Source organism: Canis lupus, chromosome 1 (genome assembly GCF_011100685.1).
Source record: "Canis lupus familiaris isolate Mischka breed German Shepherd chromosome 1, alternate assembly UU_Cfam_GSD_1.0, whole genome shotgun sequence".
Lineage (NCBI taxonomy): Eukaryota > Metazoa > Chordata > Mammalia > Carnivora > Canidae > Canis > Canis lupus.
In genome coordinates this window covers 102,232,674-102,245,332 of record NC_049222.1, presented here as the reverse complement: position 1 = coordinate 102,245,332, position 12,659 = coordinate 102,232,674, and the positions used below count along the sequence as shown (strand labels likewise).

The window sequence follows — 12,659 nt, the reverse complement described above, 5'->3', positions numbered from 1 at the left end:
ATCCTGGAGTCCCGGGATTGAGTCCCATGTTGGGCTCCCTGTGTGGAGCCTGCTTTTCTCCCTCTGCCTGTGTCTGTGCCTCTCTCTCTGTGTGTGTCTCGCATGAATAAATAAATAAAATCTTTTTAAAAAATAAAGATGTGGCCTGGGAAGGGTGCCTGGGTGGCTCAGGTCCTGATCCCAGGGTCCTGGGATTGAGTCCTGCATCAGGCTCCCTGCAGGGAGCATGCTTCTCCCTTTGCCTGTGTCTTGCCTCTCTCTCTCTGTCTCTCATGAATAAATAAATAAATAAATAAATAAATAAATAAATAAATAAATATTAAAAAAAAAGATGTGGCCTGGGAAGTGACGCTCTTAGTAAGCTGGTGAAAATGAGAAGGTGAATGGAAAAATGCCTTACCATGCAGCCTGAAGTTCAAGGATCTCTGAGAAATGAAGAGTTCACTGTATTGAAACATATAGCAATGATACATACAAACACTATTTTCTAGTTATGAAAAGATTAGTCTAGGAGTTTACCTAAACCCCAAGGGAAGTCATGAAGCTTAAGGTGTTTATGGTTGCTGGGAATCTGTGGAGATTTTTGATCAGCAGAAATTATGTGATGATACTGATATTTGAGCAACATTAACCTACCCATATGTGTAAGTCAACTAGAAATGAGAAAGAATAGAAGAATGGGGCACCTGAATGGCTCGTCTGCTTCAGTTAAGGATCTACCTTCAGCTCAGGTCATGTGTTGGGCTCCCTGTTCAGCAGGGAGCCTGCTTATTCCTCTCCCTCTGCCACTCCCCCTGCTTGTGCTGTCAAATAAATAAACTCTTAGGAAAAAAAAGAACAGAGGGATGTTTAATTTATAGTCTGCTATGTTAATACAGTAAAAAATAAAATATTATTATTGCAGCCTACTTTTCTGAGACCTCATTATCCTACATTTAATTCTCTTAATCAGTTTTTCCATGTTTCCCTGAGCTCTGAAATCCACTTGCATAGTTTTCAGTTGATGTGCCGTTACATAATAGATTTTGTGGATTCACTATTTTTGTCCACATTAAATATTTCTTTTGTTATATCCCATGATAAAGGAAGCATTTGCTTTTTTGATATTTTTCAGATTTGGGATCTACATATGAGACACAAGAATTACCTCTGAAGCACTTTATGTATGATGATGTGTTAATGGAGAGAATTACACGCTATGGACTTGAGTGTTCTAGTTTCAGAAAAAATTGGAAATGTGAAGATATTTTTGACAGGCAGTTGGTAAGTCAAGAGACGTTTATCAGGCAAGAAGTAATCACTCATAACAAGACCCTTACTAAGGAATTAGATCGCAAATACAACAAATCTGGGAAATTTGTCTATCTAGACAACGTAGAAGAAAATGTTTATAATCATAAGTTAGATAAAAAAAGCTTTTCCCAAAATTCTGTGGTAGTAAAACACAAGAGAGTCTATTCAGGAAAGAAACTTTTTAAATGTAATGAATGTGAGAAAACTTTTACCCACAGCTCCTCCCTTACTGTTCATCAGAGAATTCATACTGGTGAAAAACCATATGAATGTAAAGAATGTGGGAAAGCTTTTAACCAGAGTCAACACCTTGTTCAACATCACAGGATACATACTGGAGAAAAACTCTTTGAATGTAAAGAATGTAAGAAAGCCTTCAGCCAAAACGTACACCTTATTCAACATCAAAGAATTCATACTGGAGAAAAACCGTATAAATGTATGGAATGTAGAAAAGCCTTCAGCCAACCTGCACATCTTGCTCAGCACCAGAGAATTCATACGGGGGAGAAGCCCTATGAATGTAAGGAATGTGGGAAAGCCTTCAGTGATGGTTCATCCTTTGCCCGACATCAGAGATGTCACACTGGCAAAAGACCCTATGAATGTATTGAATGTGAGAAAGCCTTCAGGCAGAACACATCCCTTATTCGTCACTGGAGGTATTATCACACTGGGGAGAAACCTTTTGATTGCATTGATTGTGGGAAAGCTTTCAGTGATCACATAGGCCTTATTCAGCATAGGAGAATTCATACTGGAGAAAAACCATATAAATGTCAAGTGTGTGGAAAAACCTTCAGTTATGGCTCCTCCCTTACTGTCCATCAGAGGATTCACACAGGAGAGAAACCATATGAATGTGTTGTCTGTGGGAAAGCCTTCAGCCATCATGCATCACTCACACAACATCAAAGAGTGCATTCTGGAGAGAAACCTTATGAATGCAAGGAATGTGGGAAAGCTTTTAGACAGAGTATACACCTTGCTAGTCACTTGAGAATTCATACTGGTGAAAAACCCTATGAATGTAAAGAATGTGGAAAAGCTTTTAGCATCAGTTCACAGCTGGCTACTCATCAGAGAATTCATACTGGAGAGAAACCTTATGAATGTAATGAATGTGGTAAAGCTTTCAACCAGAGGGCACACCTTGCCCAACATCATAAAATTCATACAGGAGAGAAACCTTATGAGTGTAATGAATGTGGTAAAGCCTTCAGCCAGACTACTCGCCTTATTCAACATCAGAGAGTTCATACTGGAGAAAAACCCTATAAATGTAGTGAATGTGGAAAGGCTTTTAGTGATAGCTCATCCCGTTCTCAGCATCGGAGACTCCATACCGGCCAAAGGCCCTATGAATGTGTTGAATGTGAGAAGGCATTTAGAACAAAATCATCCCTTATTTGTCATCAAAGATGTCATACTGGGGAGAAACCTTATGAATGTAGTGTATGTGGTAAAGCCTTTAGCCATCGTCAATCCCTTACTGTTCATCAGAGAATTCATTCTGGAGAAAAACCATATGAATGTCATGAATGTGGGAAAACCTTTAGTCAAATTGGACACCTTAATCTGCATAGAAGAATTCATACTGGAGAGAGATCTTATGAATGTAAGGAATGTGGAAAAGTCTTTAGACAAAGTGTACACCTTACTCATCATCAGAAAGTTCATGCCGTAGAGTCATCTCAGGCATCCAGCTCTTCCTCACCTCATATGTCACCAAGCCCCATGAATATATCTGCTAGGATATATTGGAATTCATCCACTTTTAATCCTCATTGTCCTACTCCAAAACACAGTCATTTCACCTGTACTGTTCCAATATAAAAACTTGTCTTACATCCTGTTTCATTCCCTTCAAGTTCATTCTTCACACTACTGTCATGGTGGTCTTTTTAAACACGTAAATGTAATCAAACTACTCGCCTCTTAAAACCTTGATTATGAAAATTTAAACTATCTGATGCGCATGAAGTGCTTAGCATGGTGCCTGACCCAGACTAAGTGCTTGGTAAATGTTAAGGCAGTATCATTCAGAGCCTGCTTCAAAATTACTTTTGAAGAGTGAATTCTGGAAAGCAGTATATCAGTACTGGGAGATTATAATAATTTTGTAACTGAAACATCTTAAGGTGGATAATGAGGATTAACATGTAGTATTTTTTAAAGTTTGCTACTAGAATAACAGTGGCTCTCTCATGACTCCAAGGCTGTGTTCCCTTGTTGGTCAGAAATTCAGTGTGACCTGGTACATAGAATATGTTTTAGGAAGTATCTAAAGCTCTGGATACGACTGAAACAATAGAATTAGAATTTATTGGGAAGAAGATAAGACTATAGTTAATAAAGGCAAAAAAAACTGAAAATTCCTTAGTATTTAAAACTGAAACAATAGAGAACTTGAATAGTTTAGCCCTATTTTAAAACACCCAGGCTCACAGACTTAATCTAAACTTTCAAGGAACTACTAATTAAAGTGTTGTAGAGTATAGAAAAAATACTTAAAATGTAATAATTTGAAGTATTTGGATATTTTTTTCATGAGGCTAATTCAGTTCTGTTATCAACCCCTCCCAAATGAAATGATAGATTAATTTACTTATGGTTCTATATAGAAAGGAAATTATAATCTGTACTGAAGGAAAACGGAAGTTCTGAATAAATGGAGATCCGTATCTGTTTCTAGATCTAGATGGAAGTTTCAATGCTATAAAGATGTCTACATTCATTCAGTTTCAGTCATGATAACTGTAGGATATGTTTACATCGACACTTTTGTTCTGAAGATCCTGTAGAGAGGTAAATAGGCAAGCATCATAGGAAATTTTTGGAAAAGATCATATACCCATGAATTCAACTTATTGTAAAAATAGTAATTTTTTAAGTTTCTACTTACTTAGTTTTAAGTAATCTCTATACCCAATGTGGGGCTTGAATTTACAATCCTGAGATCAAGAGTCACATGCTCCTCTGACTGAGCCAGCTAGGCACCCCACAAAAGTGGTATTTTTGATTATCAGTGGGGGAGATGGATTATTTAAATGGTGTTCAACAGTTAACCAACTGGAAGTAAAATCAGAGCCACATTTACTCCTTAAGGAGAAGTTCCCTGAATATGGATTAAAGATGTAATAGGAAACACAAAATTTTAGAAGAGGATATAGAATATTTCTCTTTGAGTTCAAGAAGACTTGGTAAGCTGGACACAGAGTCCAGAAGCCATGAAGAGAGAGTGACAGGAAGGGGCATGTAAAAGATTTAGATCTTTTCCATGGTATAAGGCTATGCAAAGTTAAAAGGCACATGACAGGCTATGAGATATTTTAAATGTATATGTATTGTGAAGGATATAGCCCTTATAAAAAATGCTGTTGAAAAACAGCAAGGATAAGATATAGTCTGACAAAGCACACCACCACCAAGCTACTCACAGTTGCAGAACATGAAATCGTCAAATAAAATAGAGGAAGTTCCTAACTTTAATAATGATCAGATAAATTAAAATTTCAAAAAGCCTTTGCCACCATTATAACCCAGCACAAACTTTATGGATAATATCCAGTACTGTTGCAGATGTGAGAAATCTATTTTTATACGTTGGGAGGATAAATTAGTTAAAAGCCATTTTAGAAGCTAATGTATTACCTGTCAACATTTTAAATGTAACTAATCACTTTGCTGAGATTTTAAATCTAGGAATTTATCTTCTTGCAAAGTACAAGTACAGAAATATAGATGTATAAGCACATTTATTATAGAATTGCAAGAAATTTGGAGCAGCTTAAATGTCTAGCACTAGTAAACTAGTTAAATTACAGAAAATTCAGTAGATTACTCAGTCACTAAAAAGACTGAGGTAGATTTTTCTACTCACAGAAAGACATAATTTACTAATTGAGGGTGTAATTTTCATAATTATGATTGCATGGTTATATCAAATATTTATAAAGTTAAACTTATGAAAATACATACACATCAGTTATTTGTTTTTGTCTATGATACAAATTAAACCCATGCACACAGAAACACACATAATTTTTTCCCTGATGTCATTAGGTGAGGTTTTGTGTTGCCAGTTGCACCTGGTTCATTTTAATCCAATCAGAAACTCCTTGGGACACAGGAGAAAGTTGAAAATGAGTCATTCTTTGGCCACAACTTAAAGATATTATGTTCCTGCTGCTCTGCTCACTAGAGCTGACCTGTTTCATGTTCTTTCCAAGTTGTAGCCTACTAGTTATGTTGTTTTCGTTTTAAAATTAGATTAAGGTCTTTTGCTATCAACCAAAGAAACCTAATCAATACAGAAGTTGGTATCCTTGAATGGATTTCAGGCAAAACATCCTGAGAAAATGTGCGTTATTATTAAAGATTGATTATAGGATGAAATGGAGCAAAGGATTATAAGGCTCCTATTCATATTTTGTGCCATGCAAATAGCATGCTTTGATAGCAGCAGTAAAACAGTTAATCAGCTATGGTTGAGATCATTTTTAGATCACTTAAAAGGACAAAAAATGCGTCTGAGGGGTTTGTATGATGCTTGTTCATCATGGAATTGGAGATTATAAAGCAAAAGCAATAATGACTTTTTAAAATCTTTGCTTAAAGCATGGACTAGGACACCAGCCATTTTTGTAACATAGTTAAAAGACTCTTAGTTGTAGTTCTTTGTCTATGATTGCTATCAAAGAATTAGCTACAATGCGAAGTGAATTCACAATTGTGGCAGATTTCGTAAGTAAAATGTTTGACATTAAGGGGCTGTTGGTATCCTGGTTATTGGAATGATGATTTGTGGAAGAATTTGGGGATTAAAACTCTTAAGACCGTAAGAAACCTTAAGAAACCATACCAACTAATTATCTGTTGCCTGAGATAGCTGTGGATGAAGGTTAAAGGTTAGCCTATTTCCCTTTTAGCTTACTGTGGCTCCATGATTTAAAAAAGAAAGGGAAAAAAAATCTGATTCTAAAGTGACCTAGAGGTAGATAAAAGAGATTAGGGAAAGGTTGAGAGACTCCCCAAAGTATCAACATTTATATCAAAGTCTAGAAAATGACTGGAAAAATGGGTTTTAATGGTGCTTGGCCTCAGATATTAAACAAAATTTTGAACTGGGCTGAATTTACGGTATACACACAGGGTATTACATATTTGATGTGGTAATTTATGCAGTTTATGCTCTTCTCATAGTTTTCTGGGTAGATTAAATACAAATCTCTTAAGTCCTAACTGAAACTAAATGATTTAAATTGCAGAAATGACCTTGCCTGATACGCAGGAAGGAACTGAAAAATTTGGGATGCTAACCTTGTTTTCTCATGCCTGAGTTTCTCTTACCTTGTCATTAGGCTCCCTGAGACAGGGCCAAAATGCCTTTCCTTGAACCTGTGCCACGAGAAAAGAAAGCATTACTATCTTTAGAGAGTACTTTACTCTCCAACCTTATGATGTCTGGCATGCTGGGAAGGGAGTTTGCTTTTAGAAAGGGATTTCTGATCTCTAGCAAGTGGAGCAGCCCAGGGAATGCTGAGCCCTAGCAGCAACTCATCAGAAGCAGAGCAGTTGATTTGGTGGCACACTTGGGCAGACTCATTCTGGCTCGCAAGAGCTAATTGTTATATTTTTAGGAGTTTTTGTGAACTGGTTGTTAAAAGTTAAATGTGTATGTGTGTTTATATGTGTGTAGACATATATACATGTAAATACATGTTTGTACTAGGTAATGTATAACATATTGTATATATATGTTTATAGTCTAAATTTATACTATAACCAGCAAGTTATATTAAAAACAGACAATAGTTTGGAATCTGAGTTTTGAGCATTTATTTACCATATTTTATTTATATGACTAAAATTTGTAGAAGAGACATATCACATAATAGTTGCTGCTGTGCGTCTTTCCAACTCTGCATTCAGTGACAACATGCTGGTAACTTTAACTCAAGTATGATGGGAGTATTTAACAGCATACACTCCAATTCAAGGCTGGTCGACTTTAAAAGTTGACAGAGAAAATGTTAGGAATTCAGGTTAAACTTAAAAATGTGTCATGTCTGTACATTGTGAACTGCACAAACAGTAGAGGAAATATTCTTCCAGTATTCAAAAGCTATTATTTAGCAAAGATAATAATAGTCCTATCATTGACATAACAAGTGAAGTGCTGACCTATGTCCTCCTCTTGTTTCACTTTGATCTTACTCTTTAAAGTAAACAAAAATATCAGCCAACATTGTCAGAATTCTACCCATTTGTCAGTTTTAAGCTTACATTAGCTAAAGTCAACAGAAAAGCATTCTAAGAGAATCAATTGCTATACAGAATTGACAATCCAAGAGTATTGCATTTTGCTATCATTTCTAAATGTGTGCTACACATCTGTAAAATTACAATAAATTTATTGCATATAGTATACACACACCTCTTTCCCTTGGGGAGCCTCGTGTCAAACTTTACCAGCATACCACTGATGGTCTGACAGATTGCTGGCTGTGATTACTAGCAAGTCTACAAATCAGTAGTCAACCACTGAAAGTTTACTTTATTTGCCTATTTAGCACTTCATTTCTGTTGTCTAAAAGCCTCACTCAGTCCAGTTATCACCCACACTAGAAACTGTCTGTCATCCTGTTCCCAGATCTGGGTTTATGGACAGGAGGCTTGGTACCCCTGAGGAAAGCCTTCCTATAACACCACTATGACCTTTACTCTTAGGATTTGCAAAAGAATTGCAGCCATTTACCAAGGTAAGTGCATACTAAGGAAAAGGAAATAGCCAGCATTTTTGGAAGAATTCTGAGCTATAGGGACATGTACTGCAGTCATTCTGGAGGACTATGGAGCAATTCTTGAGTAGGCCTGTGGAATCCTGTGACAGTCGTTTGCCTGTTCTATGTAAGATCCATTTTCTGCCTTATCCCCTGTTCTACACTCTATTGCATGTGTTTAAGCTCTGCAGGTGACATTTCCTAGAGTCCTTTGCCACTGGTTTTCTGTCTAGTTTACTAAGTTGGAGGCACTAGCAATATATGGAAAGGTGAGAGTTGGGGAGAAATCGGTATTTCTCTCTCACTTAATCTGCTTCGGGTGGTCACAATGATGATAGCTACATTGCCTCTACTTCCGTCCAGTCACCTCTTCTTACAGTCCCAGTTCCCGCTAGGGAATTCCCTGTGGATTGGTCTAGCTCTTCAGGTGGCCCTGATTCATGGCTATGATAATAACCCCTCTACCCTTTGGCCTTCAAGCTCTAGTGTTGGTAACTGCTCTCCCATTACTGATCTGAGTGGCCTCCCTGTTCTTCTCTCACTTTTCCCAGCAGCTTTGTCATTAGTTCCCTGCATTAAATTCCCTCTACTGAGCCCCATGGTGTATGTGTTTCCTGACTAAAGCCTGGTAAATAAACTCAAAACTAGTTATTCCTACTTGGTTTGGTAACATTCATGCTAGTCTGAATCAAATCCTAAGACAACACTGGGAGCTGCCACCTTAGTGATGTCCCTGTGTGCTCTGTGGTTGGAGGAATATTGAAGAGTTAGTTGCTACTCCTTGCACCCCCATCACTGAGAAGCAGATACACTAAGTATACTATAAAGAATAGTATTTCAACATTAGGCTATCAGACAAAGCACACTCACCAGTTTATGCAGCATAACAGTTTCTAGTCAGAGGCTATCATGTGGAACAAATTTGAATTGCATGCCATATGTACATGATCACAAATATTGTGCTTTTTAATGCATACTGGCAAGAGGTATGTTTTGTATCACTTCATTTAGACTATTTTTTGCTTTTTTTAAAAAAGATTTTTAAAATTTGCTTATGAGAGATATACAGAGAGAGGCAGAGACATAGGCTCCCCTGTGGGGAGCCCAATGCAAGACTTGATCCCAGGACCTTGGGATCACGCCCCAAGCTGAAGGCAGACGCTCAACCACTGGACCACCCAGGGGTCCCTATATTTTGCTTTTTTCTGTGACATGACTACTCTGAAGCAGAAACAAGTGAGATAATCTTAAGTCCCCCAAAAGGTTGAAACACTGGGGGGGGGGGGGGAGGAACAGAAAGAGGAATATTCTTCCTGAAAAAAATGACTCCTTTGCACCACCACCTACCAAGTCTTCTGTTTCCACTTTTTTTTTTTTTTTAAGATTTTATTTATTCATGAGAGACAGAGAGAGAGAGGCATAGACACAGGCAGAGGGAGAAGCAGGCCCCATGCTGGGAGCCAGATGTGGGACTCAATCCCAGGTCTCCAGGATCAGGCCCTGGGCTAAAGGCGGCGCTAAACCACTGAGCCACCCGGGCTGCCCTTCTGTTTCCACTTTAGCAAGTAAATGAATCTTCATTACATTACATTTTATGTGTGAACTGTATTTTTGCTCTCAATATTTTTTTACTCTTATAGACCTGTGTTCATTGTGCAGTTAATCTATTTTTCTATCTGTAAAAATTGAGTATTTAGGGTTGGGTTGTAAAAGCTTCATCATTTTTATATTAAATGTATTGGAAATCTTTTCTTAGCTTTTCACTTAGTGGCACTTTTATCAGGAATGCATTAAAAATCCTAAGGAATGGGTAGGTGTATGCTGAATGACTCGCACTAAAACTTTTGGTTCTTTATCTCATGCTTCTGGATTCTGGTGATACGGAGGTTTGTTTTTAGCACCAAACAGAGGAATTCTTCCATTAGGGCAAATGGTAATGATATTAAATCAGAAGCTGCACGCCACCTGGCCATTTTAAGCTCCTGCCATTAGGAGAGCAGATTTTTTTTAAAGAAGGGGAAAATATAGCATTTGGTTTTATAAAGTTAAAAAGGTGGGGGTGGGGATTCTTTATATACTGGAAATCTGAAAAAATATATATTGAAAAATATATATTTATAATACTGGAAAGACATTATGGTTGGGGCATTTACTTGTACTAATTGCCATGTCTGAGTATAATGTCCTATGTTCAAAATTGTTAGTTTCTCTTTCCCAATTCTGAATTATGGTTGTGCTAAAATTTTAATCCTGGGAGGAAATCTTCAATCAGGAATGACAATGGGTACAGTAATGACCTCTGTCCATTCCATACGTCTCATGCCACTAGAGGGATAGATAAGCCAGTGGTTGATCCTGACAGGCAAGAATAAAGAGAGCTGACGCTGACTAATGGGGCTTGGGAGGATTACGATGGTTCACTTCCTTGAACTATCATGCACAATAGTAAATGGAAATGGAAAACACTTGCAATACCACCCAGGCCATTGATGGTTTGGGTCTGGTTATCCCTGACAAAGAGGTTGGTCAAGCCTCAGAGAAGCATGGCATTATATAAAGTAGAAGTTGTACACACCAGTTATAACCCCAAGGCCAATTCCAGAAAGAAAAGGGACAGGCTATATTCTCTACCCATGGTTTTCTATTTGCTGGTTCATAATTGAGCTCCCTCCCCAGGGTCATTTCATTAATTTAAAGAAAGTCTTTTAAAGTGATTTATTTTTTTTAAAGATTTTATTTATTTATTCATGATAGACACACACAGAGAGAGAGGCAGAGACACAGGCAGAGGGAGAAGCAGGCTCCATGCAGGGAGCCTGACGTGGGACTCGATCCTGGGTCTCCAGGATCAGGCCCTGGACTGAAGGTGGTGCTAAATCGCTGAGCCACCAGGGCTGCCCAGTTACAGTGATTTAAACTCAGTTCTATTATGTCAATGAGGGCTTTATGACTTTTTAAAAAAAAAATTTTATTTATTCATTTGAGACAAAGATAGCAGGGGAGAGGCAGAGGGAGAGGGAGGAGCAAGCTCCTCCTGGTGCAGCTACTCTGGAAAACTGTGTGGAGGTTCCTCAAAGAGTTAAAAATAAAACTGCCCTATGACCCAGCAATTGCACTGCTGGTGATTTACCCCAAAGATACAGATGCAGTGAAAGACTGGAACACCTGCACCCCAATGTTTATAGCAGCAATGTCCACAATAGCAAAACTGTGGAAGGACCCTCAGTGTCCATCGAAAGAAGAATGGATATAGAAGATGTGGCATATGCATACAATGGAATATTAGCCATTAGAAATGACAAATACCCACCATTTGCTTCGACTGGATGGAACTGGAGGGTATTATGCTGAGTGAAAAAAGTCAATCGGAAAAGGACAAACATTATATGGTCTCATTCATTTGGAGAATATAAAAATTAGTGAAAGGGAATAAAGGGAAAGGAGAGAAAATGAGTGAAAATATCAGTGAGGGTGACAAAACATGAGAGACCCCTAACTCTGGGAAATGAACAAGGGGTAGTAGAAAGGGAGGTAGGTGGGGGGTTGGGGTGACTAGGTGATGGGCACTGAGGGGGGCGCTTGGCGGGATGAGCACTGGGTGTTATGCTAAATGTTGGCAAACTGAACTCCAATAAAAAAAAAAAAAGAAGAAGCAAGCTCTGCGCTGAGCCTGGAGCCAACATGGGCCTGGATCCCAGAACGGGAGATGAGGATGTGAGCTGAAGGCAGACACTTAACCATCTAAGCCACTCCAACTTTATTTTTTTTTCCAACTTTATTTTTAATGAGAAAATATTTACACACAGATATTAAGTATAAAATTTAATGAGTTTTTAAAAGCTAGTGCAGTAAAATGTACTCACCTTAGGTGTAGAATTTTGACAAATTCATAGCTGTGTAACGGCTCCGATCAAGATATATAAGACCTTTGTTTTGAGTCTCCTCCTCTTGCCCCCAGCCCCTGGCTACCCCTCATCTCTTTCCTGTCTTAAATGACATTACAAAATGCCCTATAAATGTAACAGGACGCCTGTTGGGTGTGTGATGCTGAGTGTCACAACCGCATTATGCCAGTGCTAAGTGAGGTTATGCACTGAGCCGAACGAGGCTCTCAGCTCCAGGGTTAGGACTGGCCCAACCGCGTGAATGAATAAAAACATCAATTAATTCAGGTAACAATGAAGGTACTGCAGCAGATTTCAGAAGGTCACGAGGCGACCGGCATTCGTGACTGCGAGTGACAGTTGGGAACGAGCCCCAACGACAGTGTGGGGGAAGGCCACAAGCAGAGGGGAGTGGCACATGCGAGGGTGGGTGTAGGGGCCGGGGGCCCGAGTGTCCAGGACACGGGCGCCACCTGGGGTCAAAGGCGCGCCGCGAGTCGGACGGGAAGGCACGCTGTGCTCACATGGCCCCAGCAGAATCACACTGCAGATGCCGCCAAGGCCCAGCGCTGCCCTGCGCCCACACTCGGTCCACCGGGACACCTGCGGGGCGCGCGTCTGAGGACCGCGCCACCTCCACCTCCCGCAGCCACCACGTCAGCCCCGCGGCTCCGCCCCTCACCGCCAGCCCCGCCCC

The 12,659-nt window shown here is 39.2% G+C and overlaps 1 protein-coding gene and 1 long non-coding RNA gene across 8 annotated transcripts in view; one reads left to right on the top strand and one right to left on the bottom strand.

Moving 5' to 3' along the window:
- Positions 1-12,659, top strand: part of LOC119875988 (zinc finger protein 28 homolog) — a 45,411-nt gene that overhangs the window by 11,696 nt on the left and 21,056 nt on the right. For 6 of the 7 annotated variants that reach the window (XM_038527606.1, XM_038527603.1, XM_038527604.1 and 3 more), the window contains one exon: positions 1,115-7,117. In XM_038527606.1, the coding sequence (XP_038383534.1) occupies positions 1,115-3,129 (2,015 nt within the window). In that variant the 3' untranslated portion in view covers positions 3,130-7,117. Of the gene's footprint in view, positions 1-1,114; positions 7,118-12,659 lie in introns of those variants that run through there. The other variant, XM_038527612.1, reaches the window with a different exon arrangement.
- On the bottom strand, positions 7,120-12,577 carry LOC111097314. The gene is made up of 2 exons (XR_005354433.1): positions 11,942-12,577; positions 7,120-7,304 (listed from the first exon to the last, which is right to left on the bottom strand). It is a non-coding gene; the product is annotated as an uncharacterized LOC111097314 (long non-coding RNA).